Raw genomic sequence first — 25261 nt, forward strand, 5'->3', positions numbered from 1 at the left:
GCAGTATGAACATGAATTAAAATGCTGACAAGTTGAACACTTTCCAAGCTATGTACACCACATTCCTTTACTAAAAAAAAAAAAAACAAAAAAAAAAAAAACAAAAAAAACCACCCAACAACGACAAAAAAATCAGCTTAAAATAATTTAAACCTTTTACCTCATTATGTGATTTAACTACCAAAGTTTTAAGTGTCAGTATTTTAGAACGCAGTGACCCAAATGAGATAGATTTTGTTCAGGAAGAAAAGCATCTCTAATAGCAATTCACTACAATTAGACTGTCTTTAATTGACCCTTGAAGGTCAACAAAATTCATTCAATTTCCTACAAGGACAGGCAATTCCAGTGACATTATTATAAGACAACTCCATACTTTGCATTTTGCTTGAGAGATGAAAAACACAAGTTGCTCATTTACCAGAGACTGATATCTTATTCATTTACATTTACAACCTAGTTTTAGTTAAGGAAGCAGCAGCTAGGAGGTAATAACTGATAAAGTCTTATTTAGTGACCTCATTTACACAACCTGAATCTGCAAAAAGCACCTGCAGCTTCTAAATGTTTATCAACTGTCTCAAAGGTCAAAGGGTAATGAGCTACTAAATTTCATTAATTGTGTTACACACATGACTATTGTAACAAGACTTAAAAGGTAACAATTCAATTCACTGCATTACAGTGTGTTTAGTAAGGATACTAGTGCTAAATGTACTTAGCACAATTTTCTCTAGAAATGCTCTTTAGCCAGAAGCTGAAAGGACACCTTACGATATCTGGAAAGCTCCTCATTGCAGATTTTTCCTCTACAGAGAGTATACAAATTAAAAAAAGGTATTCCTCAGCAAAGTAATACAGATTAGTAGCCTAACTGCACTGTGTGTGCCTGGAAGGCAAATACATGGGAAAAACACAGGTGACAGCCTACCAGCTAACTGCACTTCTATCACACTCATACAGAATAAAGCTGGCAGGTGACCAGAAGGTTCCATTTTATTTCCTGATTTTCCCAGACCCATCTAGAAAATGTTTGTTTGGCTCCAAGACTTCCAACAGCACTTATCTGACAGAGAGAATATTATGCATTCAGTTTTAAATGCCATCAAACTCAGTGACATGGTCCATAAGCATCATAACTGGCACCTCTATATAGACTGTAGTGACCTTTGACTATTTTACTGTGATAGAATCCATTTAGCAATGGAATTTTCAAATCATCTGCCACCTCACACACAAATGACAACCAAAACATGGTGTTGTATTAATGCATGAATTAACACCTGTTTTAATGATTTACACGTTCTCTAACATTTCTTCTAGTCTCATTTTTGAAACAACAGTAATACTGGAAGTTTGGAAATACAAACTTTGAGGGCTGCAGGACAACTAAAGGTAAAACCTGATCTATTCCCTTGAAAAAATATAAACTTGGAAACATCTAAGCTGAAAAGTGTTCAGTGTGCTCTTCAACTACAAGGACCGTCTACATATTCTCAGGTAACCATTTAACCACTTCTGTCAGCACTGGAATATGTGCAGTAATAATTTCACTCAAACTTTCCTCCAGTATCTGATCTCTTTCCTGCATTTTTCACGGAGGACCTGAGGAATCTTACTGCAAGACTATATAGTCCAACACCACCATTACCTTCTTTCCTCCTTTACTTTTCACGCATGTTTACTTAATCATAGTAAAAGCCCATGCCTTCAAACTCTCCCTACAGCCACATCACTTTCACGGATATGTTTCCCATTACAACACTAAACATCAGGCTCTAAACTAGACCTAGTTCTCTAGTAGGACCAACTGAATCAGAGCATTTTCTTTACAAATCTGAAGTTCAGCCACCCCAGTAAGTACCAAGAGTGAAATATGACTTGCTTCTTTTCAGTAACACCACTGTCTGTTCTTTTAGTTTGTGATTCATTGACAGGAATGTACTTGTTGCTGTACTATCACCTCAGTAACTGACTGCTTTTAAAAATCTGTTTGCTTCTTCCCTCTTAAGGATTGCACATTTAGCCTGTTCTATTTAGTCTTGCTGACTTTGGAGTGCTCCTCAGAAACTGAAAATAGCCTGAACTCATTTTACCTTTTCAGTCTATTCTCAGGCTGGTGGCATACAAACATTGTGTCTAAGCATTAACTGTTCTGGCACCATAAAGATTCTCTTAGGGATGTACACCTGTGGTCTTGCTCTCATTTGCCCAAATCCTGACAACCAAGAGCAGTTTAGAATTCACATGGTGCTTAGGTCTATCTCAAGAGACAAATCTGTACGGTTTCAAAAACACATATTTAAAGTAAAAAGAATCTCAGGGGTGAAATGTATCAGCGGTACAAAGGAGGAGGAAAAAACAACACTAGCTCTAAGCTAAGGTGATTTTTACCTTACCTGACTTGCTTCTTGTTTTCATTTGTACCAGTCCCTGTGGCTGGATTTGAGCAAGACATCTTTTTAACTCTGCAAACCTAGGGATATTCAATGGCTGTGCTCATACTTTTATTTTAACATCCCAAAGCTCTCACCAGTGCTCATCTCTGACACTCTTTTTTTGGATAGCATTCAGGACTTGATTACTACCTTGATAAAATGGTTTAGTATATGCAAACAGCCTGTTCTGAGAACATCAATCAATTTAGCAATACGCCTACAATTGAGATTGGACTTTCTGGATTACAGTTAATAAATGTAACTTCTACTCATGATCCTATCAACACTGAGACAAGAAACAGTCATAGCACATCCTTGAATAGTAGCATGTGTCAGCTTTCTGCAAACAAAGTTTCATTTTGCCTGCATCACTCTTCAAGCATTTTAACTCTCCCCAGTGCAAGGAGAGGCACAGTTAAACTATAATGAAAGCAAAGCCATCTGATCTAGCAAAAAGAGCAGAAAATGTTCAAGCAAACAACATCCTCCTCCTCACCCACATTTCACATGACTTTTTGTCTTCTTTGTGTCTCAGCAGATATATAGAAAATGGCAGGAAAAAGACTGGACAAACACATAATCGGTCTTCCCAACTCTTGCATGCCATGCAAGACAAACTAATCATATAATCATGGGTACTTTATTCTTGCAGTTTAAAAACCCAATGCATAATTTTTGTACTTGTAATTCCTATGATGTCTTATTTGAAAGTTTCTCCCTTAAAAGGTACTAAAAACTTGTTTTGAGAAGTGAAGCATTGGTTTAGTCACCCAAATAGGAACGTCAAGCTAAAACTGAGTATTGCTTTAATAAATCTCAGGACTTGACAACAGCAATTTATGGTTGCTGAAAGCAGGCCTTCAAAACTGTACTGAAAATTCATCTTCAGAGAACAGAATCACTGAGATTTTGTTTTTCCCTACAGTTACAGAACATGGGATCTACTTGCCCTATAGAGAGACAGGTTTGACTTTTATCAGTGCACAGCATCTCAAATTCAGCGACAGGAAGTCACTGAATTTTACTGTACCTGTGAACTACCCTTCAGACAGTAGCTCTTCTAAGCACATCAACCTGTGTGTTAATCTATGGTAACCAAGCACATGTCCCTCTTTAATACACAGCACTACACCTATCCAGCTTTTCTCTGGGACAAATTTATTTCAGTGATAACCAGTCTGTGTAATTAAGCTTAAGATTTATGTGAACTTATTCCTGTTACCTTGAAGTGCAACCATATGAATACACAAGATTCCTAGATCTGCTAATGAAACTGGCGAAAGTAAAGTTGAATCTGTTCCCCAGATGTATTCTTTACATTTTTGTTTTATAACATTTGGTTTACACTTCCAACTATTTTGTGTCCTTACTGAAAAACAAACATTCTAAAACTTGCACAAAGCCAGTACAAGAAAATTTCAAAAAAATCCAGCAAATCCTCTTTGTCCTTGATGTAACTAGCTCTTGCTCATGACAGGTAATAAGTTGTTTTCACAATGGTTTATATCCAGGTGGCTTGCTTCAAACTAGAAGACCAGATCAAAATTTTGGCATCTCCCCCAAAGGCCGCCACTCTTTCTCAGCCAAATTTGGCATAAACAGCTGCAAAAGTTGCCCTTCCACCTCTTGGAAACAAACTGCTGCTGAGAAGGAAGGGGACATGAGAGACCCAGCTATTGACAGAGGGTAGCACCTGCTGTGGAGGGGAGCATGTGCCCTGCAACAACCACAATGTGTTGGGAAAAGCAGCTGCAACACTGATTATCAGAGTTAAGCTATGAGCCAAGTGCAAGAGGTTGCATTTAGCTGCTTGGGGAACATTTATCCTTTGAACAGTTCTTCCCTACCTCAAGTGAGCCTAAAGAAAATTGACTTAGAAAGCAAGATCTATTAAGGTCCAACTAGGGCCACAATGAAAAGCCTTCAGAATCTCCTGCAATAAATAAAGCTTATACATAGTTGTCTTTCTCCTTTTCTCCATTCCATCCAAATTAATCACTTCATGTGGTTGTAGATAGGTTAAAAGTTAAATTTCACTTCTGGTGTTAAGAGTATGCACACAAGAGACCTTAAATCCACTTTGATTACTGAAGAGTTACACTGACAGAAGAGTGAACAAACAGCAGTCTGTGAAATACAGAGCATATGTGGACAGTGGTCAGGGACAAGCTGAACACACTTGCAGGCATTAAGACTGTCCAACATTTTTCCAGTTGAAAGCTAATGAAAAATAAGGCCTGCCAAAATTCAATCAGTTCATGACAATTTTTATGTCACATTCAGTTTAATTTTTGCCCCTAATCTGTATGAAAGGCTTTTGTCATCTAACCAAATAAAACCTAGATAATCTGAATGCTGCTTAAATCAAAACCATGGACCAATCATACTGAATTTACATTTTCCTATTCCATGGCAGAGAATCCCTTGGGGGGGGGGGGGGGGGGCGCTATGCTATAGAAAAAAAATGTTACTTTGTTTTTACTCTTTTGAATGTTCAGATGGCTTAATTTGCCCCAAATTTTAGATGCTTCTTGAAAGCTTGAAGAAAATGTTTTGCAGGTTGAGAAAAAGTCCTCTGTAATTAATGCATTTGACAACTAAAGGCTAAGGAGAGATTGACAGGAAAAGACTAATAGCAAACACAGAGCATTATGGATTATGCTGCATCACTCATGTGCTTCCTACTGTTGACAGCATCTGAACAGTCTAAAAGGGAAAAAAATAAAAAAGTCATGAAATTTGAAGAAGAGAGTGCAACAGTGACTAATATGAGGACAGGCTTACAGAAGAATTTAACCTTCAGAATGCAACCCCAAGAACTGCCTGGAAGGCCACTCAAAATTACTAAGTTCCAAAAGTCATCTCATGTCAATGGCACCTACTGTCTTCCTGTGCTTTTTTCTGCTCTACTTCATATACAGAGCAGTGAAGAAAAACAACAAGGTGCTCCATAAGGCAGCAATTCTCCAGACCGTGAACCAAACCCAATGGTCAAAACCATTTATGATGTTACGTAACTTAATTACAAAGTTCACCAGCATTTGCTTTATTCTTTTCAGAAAGTTCATATTGATTTTAATTTTTTTAAGCTTTTGGAAACAGAGTTGACTTGCAAAAGAGGAAAATGCACTTGCTCTAATCATGTCTTCTGTTGTCTTACCTCCAGCTACACCACACACAAGAGTTGCCTTACTAGTCCTTCCATTATTTCTGCAAGACACATAACCTAGGTAAGTTTATTTCACCACTTTCCTGCTCTGCAGAAAAACCCTCTTGCAAGAGTTGATTATTTCAACAAAACTTTTAATTCAGTTCCCACCCTTGACTGCCAAGAATATTAAGTAATTATCTTATTATAAGACTGGTAGTGTTCTTCCTTCATTGATCCAACAGGAACTGGATTTAGGCCCAGACTCCCAAGGTTATTTAAACACCAACAATGTGTTATGGACCTAAAGTGTACTTCAGAATTTTGTTTCCATGTTCAAAGAGCAATTAATGAAACTGAAAGTAAACAGTTTTCACTCATTGCCAGTTAAAATCCATTTTTTTTACAGCCTACTGATGATATTAGACCAAAAAAATTGTCTTAGCTCCATTTTGCTGTGCCGAAAAAGAGAAATGTCCTTGTAAAACCACAGAAAATTATTACACCAGGATCAGTTACTTCTCAGAACTTTTTGTCTGAGTTGAAATCTATTCAGAAGATCCTGAGAGCTATTTCTTTCAGAAAGGAGAGCTAAAATCCATATTACACATGATTCTCTGAAATTTTCTGCAAGACCTAAGGTAGTATTCAGGGACACATCCCAGGTTCTAGAAGTCTGGACACTTGTATTTGAGAGGTGCTGAGATTGTTTTGAACACTGCCATTTGTCAAAACAATTTTGTTGCTTTTATCATGGTATCTCTGTACCTGACCACCCTTTATTTTCTTCCATCATGTTTTATCACTTCACTGCTCAAACACAAATTTGCACTATTTGTAAAGAAGGAATGATCTGTGTCTACGTCCTTACAAATTTTACCTTAACACAGAATAAACAGCCAGCACATCTGTGCTGTCTGTGGAGGGAGGCCTGTTCTTACCATACAGTTCATGGCAAAGTGATTGTGCTGGGTCTGAAGTTCCATCGCGTGAGGGTGACTGGTACCAATCTCTGTGTAGCTGTTCAGAAACAGACCTTTGTTGTGGGTGATCCAGTCAAACATCTACATTAAAATATTAAGGAAAAAAGAAAGTTCAACAATTTGTTACGGCAGAAATAATGGACAAATAATGTCAGATACCTATGAACACAGAATACAGAGTCTAAGGCCATGAAAATTAACACTGATGTTCTTTTATTTTAAGTTGTTGCACATTTTAACCCAAACATTGCTGAAACCTGTCTTTTTTGATCAAACAGCTGAGGCTGTTACTGTTATCTTTACTATAGGTGCTTATCTCAACAAGCTACAGTAATGTCATAATCACAAACTTCATTATTAAAAAGAAGTCATAGTAAACAGACTTGGAGCACAGCCCTGAGTCACCAAGCTTATACATTCTCTAGTGTCAGCACTTGTCGTCAGCAGCTTAGCAGTCTAGAATGAATACGGCAACTCATGCAATTAAATATAAATTCTTTCATGCTGATAAAGTACTTCAGCAGCAAGTTTAATATTTTTAGTTCCTAAGTTTGCAGGAGATTTGAAAACAAGTATTATATTCCTAGACGAATTATTAAAAGTATACATGAGCAAAGTTACCTTCTTCCAGGGAAATTTAAGAATCATCTTTAAATATGCTTGTTTTTAAAAAGGAAAAAAAAAAAGGAATATTTTCATATTCCAACAAATTTTAGGAGAGACCTTATATGACAATGGCTATCAATGAAGGCACACAAGTTCATTAACAGTGGCACTGGAAGACAAAGTTTTCAAAGACCAAGCAACACAGCAAAGAGCTGTTTAACACCCCACCTGCTCACAAATGGTCTTGAAATCTTTGCTGTATCTCAGCAAAAGAGACACACCTGCTCTCTTGATAAGCTGAAATAGATTGTCCAGGAAAAAACGGTAGCAGTAAGTATTCATTTAAAGATCTTTCAAAATATGCCAGCTAACAGAACAACATCATCAAGTCCAGTATTTGTCCCAAGTCCATGGCAAACTAAATTATAAGATGACCACAATATAGTAAGCTTATAATGTTTTTTAAGTTTAGTTTAGATAACTGAGACAGCTGATCATATACTCCTAAAATTTTAAGCTTCTTATCTAGAACTCAGTGAAGATGTGTTAGAACATTATTCAAAACAGACACTGGCACTGCTTGTGACCATCCATCTCTAAGTCACTTGAATTTGCTGCCTTCAGACACTTAAAGGGCAATTCCAATCAGATTCACTCCCACATTGTCTCTTTTTTGCCTTCTCCTGAACCAGTCCAAGTTTCTTGCACTGAATTGAGCAAATCCTGAAAAAGGAACATGTTTATTTCTCTCCATGCAATACCCTTTTTATTTCCAACAAAGATCCCATCCTTTCCCACATCTCAGTAAAATACAGATTATGCCCTGATAACAAAGTCATGAGCTGTGAAATGTAATCTGACACAAGCAGTAAAAATACAGGCTTCAAGTAGATGAAGGCAAGGGTCAACCCAAAAGTGAGTTGGGATACTACCCAAACCTTTTTTATCTTTTTTTACTGGCTAATGAGAGAAAAACAGTCCTAGGTATGGTACCTGCTATCAACCTCATTTTGAGGTGCCTAATATTTCCCTTTTGAAAGAAAGATGTGTTAATTTAATATAGACTTAGTCCTGGAATCAGAAATGTAGAAAACACTGACAGGAGCTTATGCAACCACATGGCAGGACAGAGGTCAATCCCACAGGCCCAAGTATTTCACAAGAAGTTTCTTAAAGACCAAGTTATGTAAGCAATTTGATAAAATATGAGAAAATTAACAAAATACATTTTGATGGTGCTCACATGGTACTGAAAGATATGCTATAATGAAGAACAATTAATACTGTAATGAAGTGGCTGCAAGGTTGATAAAATACATTTGGGTCTGAAAGAGCAACACTAGAACAACAGCTTGCATTATTTTCTAAATAACTTTAGATATAGGTAATAATTTTATCTTTCTACATGTCCCTACTATTTTCAGTTATATCCACCCAGTAAACATTTGCTTTAAATGGTGCTTAAAAATATATATATATTTTTTTAAACATGGCGGAAAACATTACAGTAGTGTAAAGAAAGTCCCTGAGCTGAAAGGATGAGGGTAAGGGAAAGTATGGGTGAAGAGTACAAATGAAGAAGCAGGAAGAAGTTAAGTTTTCTATGTCTGTTCTGCTTTTACTCTTTCCTATGTAACAGCTGCTGGAGAGCAGAATACTGGTTTAACATGGACCACTGGTCTCATGCAGTTCAGGCCATCTTATGTAAAATACTTTAAGAAATCTGAGTACTTTAAGCTCTGACAAAAAACATCCCTATTACTTGACTGCGTAGTGTAGTTACTACTACTCCCACAGAAAAATTCCACACCCTTCCTTAAAGCTATTTGTTCCATGGTAACAAGACAATAATAAGTGATGGCAAAACCTTTCTACTTGAAAATAGACCTTATTTGAGCCCATCTAAAAGTGATCTGCTTGCCATGCTTCCTCTTCAAATTCCATGACAATCCAGGGCTTTCTCATTTGAAGGGACTGGTTAGCCTGAAACATTCTCAAATCGCTCAGTTCCCTGTTAATGACATATGCACTGTCAGAAGAGATACATCAGTTTTTTGCCTGGGACTTCAAATCCTGCATCAATGAAGCAGTTCTCCATGTCAGCCTCTTCAGACTTTGACTGCCTGTCATTCACTTCCCAAAGATCACTCAAAAGAAGACCAATGTAATCTGTAATCATCTGTATTTATAAAGTATACCACCATTCTTTTTTACCTGGCGCATGCAAAAGCATCTGTCTGGAACAAATGCTTAACAAAATAAGTGCTTTGAAGTCATTAGCAGTTAAAATTTTCTCTGGTAAGAGCTTCCTGTGTTCCTTACAGCTTAGAACTACTATCCATGCCCTTTACTCCAGAAGACCCTGAGTGCCTCTCAATCAAGAAGTCCCTTATTTCTCATTAAAAGGCTAGTGATTAACTTCAAAGACAAAAATTATTTTTTCAGTTACCCTTGGTACTTCTTTCAAGTCCGTCAGGTACTGGCAATTTATAGTCTCCTTACTCAACCCTTACCTTTTCAGCATCCTGCTCAAAAAGCCTGAGCTGAAAGCATTGGTCCAATTTCAATTTCCGCACATGCCACATCTGATGCAGATGCTGCCGTGTTGAGTGCAGCCTGTCCAGCATGGTGGACACTTTGGGTAAGAGGTTCTGTAAGTCTGCATTCCCTGACCCAGAGTTCTTTTTGGGAAAGCTATCACTGCTCTGTATCCGCTGGAGCAGCTTTTGTCCTTCCACATCAAGGTCCTCGATAGGGGCCTTAATGACTTTCTTTTTTAATTGTGAATGCTCCTCTATCATATTGCGGGCACCTTCCAGGTCCTGAGGCATTTCCTTTTTTGACAATATATCTTGCAGCTCCTCCAGTCTGGACAGCATATGGGTTGCATTGCTAATGTAGTCCTCAAAGGCAACTCTGATTTCTATCCACTCCTCATGGTTGTACTCCAAACAGCCATCAAATTCTGGGGTTAGCTGAGAAGGATCAACTACTTTGGTAAGGCCTTCCAGAGACACCATATTTGTCTAAAAAATAAAAATGGAAAGAAAAAATGCTGTTACTGAAATGAATTTGAAATTTCAAGTTTTTACTTTTCTCTTTGTAAGAGGTGATCATTATGCTCATGAAGTCCACAAGGCAACTTTTCTCACACATTTCAAGTATCTATTCTGATCACCAGAAGACAGGGCAGGTATTTTTCCATATTTCTTTCTAACTTCACTATATTTAAGAACAGAATAGCAACTACTCTTTTGATTACTGTTTTGGTTAAGTTTCGACTTTGTGTATTGCAATGCTGCAAGAGGAAACAGCAAAGTTCATTCAGCTGATTTCCTCTGGATTCCAGAGATATCACAATTACCATAATGCAGCCTAAGACAACAAACAAACAAAACCTATGTTTTTTATCATTAGGGACAAAATCCTAGTTCAATCTTTCTTGAGCTTATGAAAAGAATATAAACAACATACACAATTACGTAGCCTAAGCACATTAAGAAAACCACACTCCTTCTAGCGCCACTGGTCTAAGTTCCTCTCCTTTCAGGCAGAATATAATTTATCTGAGAGTTTTCAAGGTGCTGATCATTAGTGAGAACATTTAAAACCACAAAACAAAGATAAATTTGTATACCATAGGGAAAATTACCTCAAACTCAAACTTAGAGCTGCCAAAGTTAGTCCTCTGTTTCTGCCAGAAATTGTCTGGCTTGATTATCAGTGCAACATGAATACAACATGGAAAGGATTCCTGTAAAATCTTCAGCAGAGGCTTTATGGAGTCCCATTTTGACCCACGCATATCTACAATGACGGTGAATCCTCGTTTACATACTTCCTCACTGCAGAAAACAGAAGGAAAGGTTATCAAGCAAGTGTTTCAACTTCCAACACAGCACTCTACTGCACCACACTGCCAAATGAATGTGGTCTCCTCAGGGTCTCACTGCTGACTAGCTGACCATATACAGCAGATCTCACAAAGCTCTCAGGAGGCTTCTTTCACCCCATGCCAAACTCCTTGTGGGGGACAGCTTTGTATCTGTTGCTGATTTGATATGCTGCCATTATCTTCACTTTCATTTTCACTGTTTATATTCATGATGATTCATCGTCCAGTCTTGTTTCTCCTTACCCTCACATACAAAGCACATCTACCATTTCCTAAAGCAGCAATATCTAATTCATTTACAAAATGACTCTTCAGAACACACACACTTACTTGACTGATGATAATATTCATGTCTTTCTAATGTTTGAGGGGATGCTCTAAAAGAAGAAGGCAAATTGTTCTTACCTACCCATTTGCAACTTTTTCAAACTGCCTCAGATTTAGAACCATTTTACCTGAGAGTTAGAGTCTGTAGAGGAAAGCCACCCATTTATTGACAATTTCTTTTGTAACAGGATCGATTTGTGAATATTTGTGAATAGTTAAAGGACAACACAGTATTTTATGGTTGTGAAGAAAACCCCATCAATCTATTTCTACAAAATTTGAGCTCAGTTTTGCTGTCCAGAAGTTGACAGACCCTACACTCAAGTTCTCTGGCACACCCTCTGAGAATGGAAGATTTAATTTCTTTTCATCAATATCTTCTGTACGTTTAGCTCTTGCCACTGATCAAAAGTGACAATCACCACCACCACCAGAAACTCTGATTTTCTTCCAGCAGAATTTGCTACATGACCTTGTGGTATGACCATAGGAAGGAAAATATTTCAAAACCAATGCATCATAGCCAACAGACTATCAAAAAAGACCAAATGTCCATTGTTTGAATATGAGTCACTTTCAGGGATGTGACTAACTCAAATGCAATCTTAGTGTTCATGTGGTGAAGGCTATCGGAAGGCCCAAGAGGCAGGGAAGCTTCATTGGCATATTTTACCAGTCTTATTGGCCACACTGCAGAAATATGGATTATGACTCCTATGGATAGGAGACTGGAAGTAACAACATGGGTTCCTCAGAAGGGGAAGGGTTTTTTTAAGTTTGAAAAGTTTAAAGCTAGGGAAAAGAAGAGAGAATAAACATCCTAGAACATTTCAAAAATTGAGTTAATCATGATAAATGCTGGCTCTCCCACCTGCCCATAGGAATGCAAAAAATGGCAATGGCAGAAGCAAAATATATTAAAAGTAACTAGCTTAGCATAAAGGCAGGCTACAACGCTTGCAACAATTTTCTGACCACGATGAAAATGTTTTTTAAAATCCTCACAGGATTCAAGGCATGCATCTATTGGGGTGTCTGAAGTGGTCCCTCATCACTTACAGTGTGGCCATGTCCTCCATGATGGAGACACATCATCTCACCCAAGCTGAACCCCTTTTGGCCAAGGATCACAAGATTTGTTCCAGGGAGCCAAGGACATGTGTTGGTAAGCCTGAAATACACTAAAATATCTGGCCCACTCTGTGGTGATGATGTAAGTTTAGCCATATTTTAAAATCAAAAAAATTGTAAAATCAGTAAAATTGTGAGATTGCGTCAACTTAAGCTTTTAGATCTCTTGCTAAACAACTGATACCTGTGATTCTTCAGCTACATCAAGTAACATTACTGCAACAAATAACAGACAGCCCAAAAGTTTGGGGATAATTGTACCAACTGGGACTTCTAATTAGCTAGAGTTGCATAATCAGTCCCTTAAACATGACTTGTATGAAAACAAGTCTTGCTTTTGATAAAGCTCCCTTTATTCTCAAAAGTTTGCCACACTTAAAGAGTATAAAACATGCACTAACTTTCTGTTAATTTTAGAGTTATTGATGCTGGACTAACATACACCTTTTGCCACAGGAAGACTGTTTCTTGCCCTGATTATCTCTAAAAATATTCTTGGACATATTTTGATGCAAATTTATCTATTAACTTCTCCAGCAACTTGAAGCTCTACATGGCTAGAATACATCGCACCATTCAAATCTGAGAGTAAAAATTTTCCTTTCTCTAAGTCCCCTGAGTTCCCAGTTAACTTTTCAAAAAGAAGGCTATGTACACCGTCAGACAGATGCCTTGAAGGTACTTTCATGAAATCACCTTTCTCAGTCTGAAACTGACATTTGATTATATCAAGTGCAAAGACTCTCAGTAAATTAGCACATTACACATACATGGAAGATATTGCACTCAGGGATGTTGTCCAATGAATTTTTTTCAATTGCTATGACAACTGCTGCTTGTGGTCATAGACAAACATAGTCAAGCACAGTCTTGTCTCACACATTGCTCCAGCCTGCAACAAATGCTCTCAGGTTCCAAGATGGACCTACAGTGAGTCTTAGGATAATTTTTGTCCTCAACTTGGTTACTACAGAAAGCGAAGTTCTATATGAAGGAATAAAATACGTAACTTTTGTTTGAAGTGTCTTATATATATCTCATATGCATATATATCATACATATATATCATATATATACATACATATCTACATATATATAACTTTATATATACATGCACATATATGTACATCTATATAGATGTACGTTTTTATATTTTTTTATATATAAGTATATATGTATATATATGCACACACACATACACACACAAGCTCTGGATTTGACTTCTCCCAATTTATTGAAACAGCTCACTGCAATTCATAAGTTAAACTGCTGATAATGCAATGCCATCAGTACTTTCACCGGTCACTCTAGAGATTTATCTGAGACCTTTACAAGCAATCTCTCATACCCTTCTCCTTGTTAATTCCGTGCTGTATCAGGACACTATGACTTACCTAACACAAATAAGTTGGGAGTCCTGTGCTCACCACACTCCACACAAGGCATATGGTGAATGATGCCCAGCATGTTTCTAATTATTGATATACTGAAAGCCTTTGAGTTGTATATGCAGTCTTCAACACAGCAACACAAAAGGGGCATGGCAATGCCATTTCCAAGACACAAACTACTTCCAGCTAAAGCACACCAGCCCTTCTGCCAGCAGCCTTCCTTTTACAAGGCAAAGTAATTATTTCTCTTCCAAAAAGCCATTTGAAAATAGCAAATAACAAAACTTGGTATTGATTTGTTCATGCTATTAACTCGTTCAGTCTGCTAGCTTGTGGGAGTACTGCAGCATAATCTGTTTATTTTGTTATACAGCCTTGGAGGTTAACAGATGATTGCTTACCTAGGAATACACGCTAGATATGAAATTAGTCTTCTAAGGTCTTCTTGCCGTATTCTGTCGTGATTACTACGAGCTGGAAATGTTAGAATGGGACCTCCACGCTTATCTCTGCCACCTGAAAAATTAAAAATGTTAGAAGACCCCCACAGTATAAGACAAAATTCTTATTTGCAGAAATAGTCTTCAGTACCTACTTTAAAAAAAGTGATTTCAACTTAAATGCCAACACTGTCATTTTGAGACTAACTTAAGATTGCATTTTGGGAGTATTGATCAACATATTGCTACAGTTCTTACAGTGAGAAAGCAAATGCCAAAAAATTGAAACAAAGAATAACCAGAGCATTACCCTTACACATTACAGTCACCTTCAAGTTTGACTGGTAGTGTGACATTTCCAGTAATGGCACTCTGTTATGCATTTAATTTTTAACACAGCAATTGTACAGACTTAATTTAAATACAGAATTATGCTACTTTGTAGGCAAGTATTTAGATGATATGGCAGCAGAGTGCACAGCTGTGGGAGGTGTGCCCAAGTAGAGGAGCTCCTCCACTTAGTGACAGAGCTCAGAGAGGAGGTGAGTAGGCTGAAGATGATTGTCATAGGAGACTCCTTTCTGAAGGGAACTAAGGTCCAGTGCACCAACTTCTTCAGGAAGCCTGCTGCCTCTCCTGGCTCAAGGTTAGAGATGTGATGAGAAAGCATCCTACCCCATTATGGCCCTTGGGAAAATCCATTATTACCAACCCACATTTCAGGAAGATAGTAAGAAATTGCAGCAAGAAGCTCAAGGGTAATCAAGAGAGATGTGATTGAAGTCTATCCCTGAAAGCCTTAGGATGACTGGTTGGGGGATCAGGAGCACGGGTAGTGGTTTCTCTGTGCTTCCTGATGCAGGGAGTGCCAAGGGAAGAAATGGGAAGAGCCATCAGATCAATACCTGGCTCCAAGCCTGGTGTCACTGGGAGATTTTTGGGTTTTCTGATCATGGGCTGGTTTACATGGCATTGAGCCTGCTAGTAGTGACAGACGAAGTACACCTGTCCCAAAGGAGGAAAAGGATCTTTGCACAAGAATTACCAGGGCTCACTGAAAGCTTTAAACTAGACTTGATAAAGCCATACTCAATAGAAATCAGCATGGGGTCAGCACACACCAATGTCTAAGGAATGGTGAACTAGCAAGGTCTTTTAGTCTGCCACCTCACAGGAGGTAGGAACAGAGATCCAGGCAGCAGCCAAGATATAAGAGATACTGATGTGTCAGCAAGCATGGAAGCACGTAAGAATTGTCATGTAGGAATCGGTGCTTCTGCCCTAAAAAAGGTGACAGTATTATTAGCCCAGCTGAAGTGCAGCCACACCAATGTATGTGGCATGGGCAACAAACAGGAGGAGCTGGAAGCCATTAGGCAAGCAGGAAAACTGTGACATAGCTGCCATCATGGAAACATGGTGGGGTGATTTGCACAACTAGGGTGCTGCAATAGATGGCTGCAAAATCTTCAGAAGGGACAGGCAAGGAAGGAGAGTTGGCAAGGTAGCCCTGAACATTAGGAGTGCTATGACTGTCTAGAGCTTAATGACATTGGCAAGAAAGTTGACTGTTTATGGGTAAGAATAAAGGAGAAGTTTGCAGGTGGTGCCAGGTTGGGCAGGAGTATATTGATGGGCCGAGGTCAGTAGTATGGGGTTGAACAAGGCCAAATGCCAGGACCTGCACTTGGGTCACAACAACAACCCCAGGCAGCAGTACAGGCTGAGGGAAGAGAGGCTGGAAATCTGCCCAGTGGAAAAGGACCTGGAGGTGCTTATTGACAGCACATGAACAGGATCCAGAATTGTGCCCAGGTGGCCAAGAAGGCCAACATCATCCTGGCCTGTATCAGCAATAGTGTGGCCAGCAGGAGCAGGACAGTGATTGTCCTCCTGTACTCAGCACTGGCGAGGGCACACCTCGAATCCTGTGTCCAGCTCTGGGGCCAGTCACTACAAGGAGGACACTGAGGTGCTGGAGTATGTTCAGAGAAGGACAGTGAAGCTGGTGAAGGGTTTGGAGGACAAGGCTTATGGGGAGCCTCTGAGGGAGCTGGGATTGTTTAGCCTGGAGAAAAGGAGGCTCAGGGGGCACCTTATTGCTCTCTACAACACCCTGCAAGGAGGCTGCAGTGGGGTGAGTGTTGGTCTCTTCTAAAAGGTTACAAGCAACAAGACGAGAGGAAATGACCTTAAGTTGTACCAGGGAATGTTTAGATTAAATATTAGGAAAAAAATTATTCACCAAGAGTTGTCAAGCATTAGACAACTGGTTGCCGGGAGAAATGGTTGAGTCCCCACCCCTGGTGGCATTTAAAAGAGTGTAGATGCAGCACTCGGGGACATGGTTAGTGGCAGACTTGGCAGTGCCAGGTTAACGGCTGGACACAATGATCTTAAAGGTCCTTTCCAACCTAAACCATCTTCTAATTCAATGATTAAATTAATTTCTAGGAGAATTTAGGTGTATAACATTTCACACTCAATACATAGATTGAGCAGATGGAAGCTATTAAACACTTAATTTGTATTTTTATCCTGTTCTGTTTTGCAGATTCCCAATTGTTAGTTTATAGCTTTTAAATTTGTTAGCAATACAGGAAATTCTGAATCCACTTAATTTCAAAGGCAAAAATCTGACTTAAGTAGTTCCACTTAAATGCATTTTTCTCAGTCATAAAATTGCACAGACTTGTGGTCAACTAGTAAAATATATTTTTATATCCAAACCCTCACTAGTGACAACAAAATGTTACTGTTGCTAAACACCAAATTCAAGCCCAGTAGGATGTCTTTATCAACACATCTATAATAGCACAGACAGATTCTTGAAAGCTAAGTTTCACATATATGTTTTCAACCACAGATGTGTGGACTGTTTTCTCCTGTCCCATGGAAACGCAGGAAAACACTATCTTCAGCCCAGAATTTCTCATTTCAAATCAGCTTCTCATTGCAATTCCATGTTGCTAAACAAAGTTTTTCAAAAATTGCTTCGAAAGGAAGGCCAAGAGAAGATAAAAATAAATATAAAAACAATAAATAAAACCAATCACTCAAAAATTCATCACTATCCTCTCCAACACAGTGAGTGTGTGCTTGCCAGAGACACTGAGCCTGGCTGTCAAAGTCTCCAGAGCTTGTCTACACTGGACATGCTCCCTATGAGACACCAAATGAAACTCTGAAGAGGCAAAAGCATCTTTCAATCTCCATCAAGCTACAATGCCAGAAAGCAAAACTTAAAAGAAAATTAATATCCTTATCTTCCATGACCCTCTTAAGTGAGACTTAAGATGAAAAACAGAATTGTTTTATTCTAACAGAGAAAGGCCAAGTCTTGACCATCCTGATTCACTTGCCAAGCAGAGAGCTTTGAGGATCTTTACACAGCAAATGAGCAGGAAAAACACAAGACAGAAGCTGTAAGAGAAAGAAATTATAAATGACAAGACAGAGTCTAACAGCCCAGGCCTCCACTGACCTCCAGAACCATCACTGGGCTCCAAGGCTACCAAGCATAGTTTGTTCATCTGCTACAGCCCCTAATGCTCCCTCTCCTCATTCCACCACAGACCACTACCTTCAGATCTTGAAAATTTGTTTCAACTGGTAAATGCTACTGACTCCAGCCTCCCCAGAAAAGCTAACTCAATTGCTTAGGGTGGATATTTTTTAAAAAGCAGCAGGTAGCACATGAAAGCATAAGCTGAATTTTCTTTAACACTCTAAACATTTTAAGCAAACGCTTTGTTACATGCAATCACCTCAGACCAGTCCTCCAGTCCTTTCCCACACTGCAGCTCCTGTATCATGCAGTTTTCCAATATGGCATTTTTATGTCATTCTGGATGCCGCTGCACTTGGCTCCAGCTCCGTGTATGTCACAGAAGAAGCCATTTTGTTAAATGGTGCCTAAATTTCTGATAAGTCATATCCTGAAAGTTTTGTACATCAGGGACAAACCCTTTTGTACAAATTCCAGGCCTAGATAAGTAAAAAAATCATTACAGCCTTATTTTAGATGAAAAGAACTTCACTATCCAGTCTTAAACCAGGTAGCAAAATTGAAAATAATAAAAAAAAATCCCTAAGACTTGGGGGGGTTTTGTCAGCTCTAATGACAGCTTTCTTAGGCCTTTTACAATAACTCTCATTTCCTTTGTTCCTGATGCTCCTGTGTCATACACAAACGGGAAAGTTAAAAACAACAATGCATGAGGCATCAGTGGGAATTTCCTGTCTTGCAACAGTCTATCCAACTCAACCCCCTATTAATCTTTGCTTAACAAAAACACATTATGCTACCACTTCTTTAATCAGTGAGTCTTCCATTTTAATAAATTTCCTCTGATACACTGCTCCACCCCACTATCGAGATATTCTGTTTATGCCAAAGTGTGTCACACAAACATCCATCCCATCAACTCACGTGAGTCACCTAACATACATCCTTTCTGTTTAGTGCACATAACTAACAGCAGTATTCTCAATGGTCTCCAAATGGCACTAAAATCCAACAGGCTGAGTGAGTAGTGCAGCTTTTTTAAGAAAAGCCTTTTTACCAAGTTACAAAGTATTCCAGTAAAGAAAGCTGAAAAGTTGGCTTTTATGGCAAGACAAGTTACCAAGAGCTATTTCCTTACATGAAACCAAGATAACTGCATCTTTTAAGAAAATGCTCTCCTTGTTTAGGTATGTGTAGAGTTATGAGAATATTTGTACTTTGACAGGTTTCAATTTAAACTTAACACAAAAAAATGCATCCAAGACTCTATTTGTACTTCACAGAAAAGCCTAGAGATGCAACTATTTCAGGTGGTAAGATATCCAGTACTCAAGCAGTTTACTTCTCAGGTGAAAACCTGTTCAGTAAACCAGTAGTCTTCCTTATCTTTGTGTTCCCGGGTACAAAGCTTGACAGCTATAGTTGCACAGTGGTTAAGTCCTAGTAGTGGTGGTACTTTTTTGGGGGAAGGGGGAGAACACAATGAAGAGCTTTGTTGTCGGTTGTTATATTTCAGGGTTTCTTAACTCATATGTACTATTAATGTATTTCATTCTGTTTGAGTTTCACTTGCAACGAAAATGTGGAACTATGGATTTTGACAGATCAGTTCCAGTCAGTCTTGTTGCCCACAGCTGTTTCCTCCATTCTTCCATCAGGAGTTGCTACCTTCACACATGGAAGTTGGCAACCATTTATTTCTGCCAACACTCCCCCCCCCCCCTCCCCCCCCCCCCGTTCTGGTTCACAATTTATCATCTTCCCTTAAATTTATCTTCATCTTCCATTTGGCCCATTTCACTTTCACTGAATTAATGCCTTTCAGAATGCCATCTGCTCACAAATTAACATTAGAAAAACCCATCATTTTTCAGGTCCCTTGTAAGGGGTCTAAGATAAGTACTGGACAACTTGAAAATTCAGAGGTTTTGGAGTGAAAATTGACTTTATTTTCATTCAATGCCATAAGACAAGGTCCAAGGAAGAGTAATGAGGGATTGAAATATTGTGCTTAACCTCCTTTTTCTCCTCTTCTTTCCCTCTAAAAATAGTTTTAAGCAAGCTTTCACTAGTACTACAACTCCCAGTTACCACACTACCAGGAAAACTGATCCTACTCATTACAGTTGCCAGGAACGTTTCAGAGAAAAAATACCCCCCCAAAAAAACAAACAAGCAAAACAAAAGAAAACAAAACCAAAAAACTTCACCCACATATCTTCCTGCTTTGCACCTCTACTTTACTCATCAGAGTGGAAGGATTAAGTACTATCTATGTACTATACACTGTACTTGCAAACATCAGCATCCATACAAAGTAAATCTCAAAGAGTACAATTACAATTATAATTACAATTATGTGTTTTAATATTTACTGACAAGAGCTTTACTTGTGGAATTCTTGACAAATTATCCAAAAAAACACTTTCAAATATGAGACTGTCCTTTAAATCATTTCACACTAAGATTATGGCCAAGAGAATGATGGTGTTTAATCCCAACAGAAAGTCACACCAAAATGCAGTTTACAAAAATAAGCATCTCAATCCATCATTCCATCAAGTAAATTTACTTATGAAGTTATAGACTATGTCATGGTACTAACTCATAAATCCAGCTTTTACATCCTTCTGCTATTCCTTGTTCAGTAACCAACCAAATTCAGTGCGCATTCTGGAACTACCTAAAATTACATGCCAAGTCAGTATACCAAGAAAATACTAAGTGTGCTTCAAAAGACAGGCAACTGAAGTTCACTTCTGCAACAGACATATTTCTTCAGAATGTGCTGCAGATGGGCCAATAATAAAGGCATCTCTGTACAATTCCCCATCAGAAGAACCAGAAATAAGGAAAGGAATATGCCTTTGGTATAGCAGTTTCTAAGTTGCTGTAAATAATGATATACAGGCCAGGGGAAATGCAGGACTTAACATGACCAAGACAACATACAGCAATGTTCCACACTCAAGAAAACAAATATTTCCTTTATTACACCTTTCAAAATGCTTATGTCATATTTAGGATATCCAATAGGAATCAGTGCTGCTCTAGCACTCCATGAATTTTCTAATTATATTTAAAGTATTTAAAATACCATTTTATATGCTACCAACAACACAGTTGGGCATTCTACAAGAGAAAATAACTGTACCTGAAAGGTATGCAACTTTTTCCTTTAAAATTGGCAATACTTCCATAGCCTTCATTTCATCATTTTTGCGAAACCCTGAAAAAAAGAAAAAGATAAGATGATTAGTCAAAAACTCAGACAAGCCCAGCTTCTACATTTACAAAATGCACTGAAAATCATTTACCTTTGGAATACATTCTCAATGTTATGCTACAGAAATTAAGATAACCTTACAATAAAAATCTGCCAAAAAAAAATAAACTAAACTTTAAAAATATATCAATGGACAAGTCACCATTTTACCAGCTTAACACAAATAGCATGGCCTGTTAGCAAGCCTCAGCAGAAAACAAGACACCAGAATTAGCCTTTTTCATCAGTTAATAAAAACTATCATATGGATCCCAGGTATTTTATGCATTCCAAATCCACTTTCTTTCTGTTTTTTTTTCCAAACTATAAGGGGTAGATATGCTTAGAACAATTACCAGTAAAGAAAAATAAATCCCAACCCAAAAACCCCACCCAAAACCCCACAACAATAAAGACAAAAAAACAAAAACACCCGAACAGAAAACCCCACCCACCCAAAAAAACCCAAAAATCCCTATTGCTATTTACATGCAACTCTTCTTAAATAATTTCTGCAAGCAGAATTTTTTTCTGCTGCCTGACAGGAGCAGCATTTTGCAACAGAGAGGACATTATATCATACTAACTCTGTATATACATGGAGTATGAAACAGTGCCCAAGGTGAGTGATAACAGTCAATGTTGCAAAGCAGCACATCACCAGTTTTTTCCTCCCTCTCTGTTTCCTATTTCTACTAATCTAACTCTGTGGCCAAATTCCAAAGTTCTTCCTTCTTTGACAAGGAAGATTTAGGAAGCTTTTTTTTTTACGTTATATTTCACCTCAACAATACAAAACTGGTCGTGTTTAGGCCAAATCTGTTCATCCTACAAGAACTAAGTGACACATCTTCACCTAACTTATCTGCACAACCCTTCCTGGTCTGTCTGCATTCATGTGTTGTTTAAAATCATCCCATATCCAAAGAAAGTATCTCTGCTGGGGTAAGTGGGAAGTGCACTGCTTCTCTATAATGACTGAAGCACAAATCGCTGTTAAGACTCTTCCTCCTCAACAATATCCAAATGCATCATATCCTTTGGCCTCAGGTTCTGAGCTTAAATGAAAAAGCTGTGCATTTCTAAACTAAAACTTGAAGGTATCAAACTGCTGTCATCAAGTAATATAAGACCTATACTTAAAGGAATCATATATGTAAATTACATCACAGGTTTTCTACTCCAAACAGCAGTACTGAGACTTCTGTGCCACTACAGTATCTAGCTATGGGTACTACTCTTCAGAACAGACCCAGAGTGCACCAAGCACAACACCCAAGGGACAAAGATGGTCAGGTGTTTGCGTGTCATCATCTATGCATCTGTTTCACCTGAAGAACTGCAGGAAGATGTGGTGGCAGCCCTCAGATCACAGAAAACCTACTGGTGACAAAAGCTTGCTAGAATTACAGCAAGAGGTTTATTAGATGGCAGGAAATTTTGTAAAGGAAAGAACTGTGAACAGCACATAGGACTGCCTGGGGATGACAACAGCCTATCCATGACTGGGGATTTCTAAAATGTGTTCAGACAAATGTCTGTCAGCAATGGGTCCCAAGTTCACCATAACTGAAGTGTTCAACTAGGGCATTGTCTTAGCACTCACAGAATGCAAACAAAAGAAAACAAAACAAATCTATTTCCAGCCAGATGGAAGTTCCCTGGCTAGTTTCTTTGTTTTTCCATGAGCACCACAGACCAAACACAAACCCAAAATTCAGTACACATTCTCAGAAATGCTAGACCAGGAAAACTGGTTTCTTGAGTAATCACGTAGCATGGAGGGTTTCTACATGATGGACAGTATTTTGCAATTACACAGCAACTCCAGACTGGCAAAGCAGTGCAGGGTTTACTTTCATGTTTGCACTTAGGCACTCAAGAATCTAAGACACAGCCAAGGAACCTCGTGCATTACTACTCCTCCAGAGAAATGGCTATGCGTTATCAACCTTTTACTGAAACTGCCCACGGTTTTTGTTCTTCCTACATTTCTGTTTGTTATGGACTAAAACACTAAACAGCTTTAATAAAAAGTTTGGGCTTTAAAAAATCACCTAGAAAGACAGAAAATACCCTTTTCTACCCTAAAATATTATTTGGGCTTCAACTGACTGCTAAGACATACAGGCACACTTCCAGGTTTACATTTTTTTTTCATGTGCTTTGAGCTACACACCATAAGCTTAATGCCAATTTAGCATGTTCAGCTTTCCTATCAACCATGGCAATTCCTTTTCTTTACAGTAAATTCAGACGTAGAAAACACTTTCTCCTCACCTAAAAAGCATGCAGAAACTAGCGCTGTACTTTGCTGTCTCTCTTAGCTCAAAATTACCCAAGACACTGATGTTACCACAATTGCTTGCTCAGATTTCTAAGCCCTTAAACAACTTCACCTCGGATGATGATGCACAGTAGCTGCACGTTTTACTTTGCCTGCGGCATATAAGAAGTGAGAAACATTTAGCTAACATTTCTCTATTAAGGGGCCGCTCAAGGTAAACACCCTAGCAAATATGTTAGTGCTTGGCTCATGTTCTGCATCTGCATATCCTTAAGGCTGACTGCCTTGGATTATCATATTCCTGCTGCTCTAAACAGTCTATTTTTATTCCAGTTCTGCAGTGTTAAAGCTTAACTGAGGAGACTGTGGGGATTACAACAGATGAAAGAATGCTAGGGAGCAAAGAGGGTGAATACGGCAGGAAAGCATCATTTTTATCTCCAACGAAGCAAAAATAAAACAAAAAAACAGCAATATAAGCAGGTCTTAAGGGCTTGGGGTGCGTCCTTCCTCCCCCTTTTTAAAGCCTCTTCTCCACAGAACATTTGCGGACGTGAGGATTTGAGGATTTAATTTTAAAAAAATTAAAAGGCATTTACCACACTCAAATGAAATGCCATAAATATCTGCACCAATCTCTCCCTCCACAGCTCAGCATCCTCCGCGCCAGCCGGCTGCATCACATGTTCCTGGGGCTGATGTCATCCCTGCCGGGCCGGCCGGCTGCAGCTCCCGCCGCCGCAGTGCCCGCAGCTCCCGCCCTGCCCGCGGCCATCCCCGCTCCCCGGGGCCATCCCCGCGGCCATCCCCGCTCCCCGGGGCCATCCCCGCGGCCATCCCCGCTCCCCGGGGCCATCCCCGCTCCCATCCCCGCTCCCATCCCCGCTCCCCGGGGCCATCCCCGCTCCCATCCCCGCTCCCCGGGGCCATCCCCGCTCCCATCCCCGCTCCCCGGGGCCATCCCCGATCCCATCCCCGCTTCCCAGGGCCATCCCCGATCCCATCCCCGATCCCATCCCCGCTCCCCGGGGCCATCCCCGATCCCATCCCAGATCCCCGCGGCAGGCACGGATTCCAGGGGGTATCGCTCCCACAGCACACGTTTCTCCTTTGAAATCACAGTGTGCACCTATGGCACATATTTATGCTGTTCCGCCTAAATTTAAAAAAAAAAGGCACTCTGATTTTAAAAGTGCTGCTGTCAATATTAAATCCTACATACATCTTTTAAAGATCATTTCACTCTTAAGCTGGAAAACCATCCTTTGTATTTTCAATACCTATTAAAGGAATACTCATTTTACAGTTTTCCATTTTTAATAGGTAGTATATGCCCTTCTGTTGCAATATACACAATGCACGTGCTTTTTTCCTAACTACCAGCAAAGAGGGAACAAGCTCAAATTATGTTAATTAATATTTAACATCAGTATATTCAGTAGAATAAGTAACACACGATTATGTAGTCCATTTCAATATAGGAGGTTCCCCCCAGTCCTCACAAAGAATTACATAATTACACAATCCTTAGAGTTATATACAGTCTCCTACTAAACAGAGCCTTATCAGAAAACAGCTATTTAAATGCTTTATCACACAATGGAAGATCTTTAAAACTTTAAACTAAACTTTAAATTAAGAAACAGTCACCTAAACATTTTATACGTTGGAAAATTAAGAAGTCTTCCCCACAAACACAACTTTTCTCTTTGCCCCCACAACTTCACAGCCTGAAGACACCATCAACTAGCCAAATTTAGCAGAGTTTTCTATATTAACACTTTTCCCTAGCTGTATTCAGCTAAGATATATTTTGCTGCAATCTATAATTGTATCCAAGTT

General features: G+C 39.0%; 1 protein-coding gene across 1 annotated transcript in view; it reads right to left on the minus strand.

Moving 5' to 3' along the window:
* The window catches only part of TRIO (trio Rho guanine nucleotide exchange factor), a 244451-nt gene that overhangs the window by 155704 nt on the left and 63486 nt on the right, over window positions 1-25261 (minus strand). Inside the window, exons 2-6 of the mRNA XM_062499699.1 lie at window positions 21022-21096; window positions 14321-14435; window positions 10828-11020; window positions 9689-10201; window positions 6528-6650 (exon numbers count right to left, since the gene is read on the minus strand). Of these exons, the coding sequence (XP_062355683.1) occupies window positions 6528-6650; window positions 9689-10201; window positions 10828-11020; window positions 14321-14435; window positions 21022-21096 (1019 nt within the window). The remainder of the gene's footprint in view (window positions 1-6527; window positions 6651-9688; window positions 10202-10827; window positions 11021-14320; window positions 14436-21021; window positions 21097-25261) is intronic.

Source organism: Cinclus cinclus, chromosome 1, assembly GCF_963662255.1.
Source record: "Cinclus cinclus chromosome 1, bCinCin1.1, whole genome shotgun sequence".
Classification (NCBI taxonomy): domain Eukaryota; kingdom Metazoa; phylum Chordata; class Aves; order Passeriformes; family Cinclidae; genus Cinclus; species Cinclus cinclus.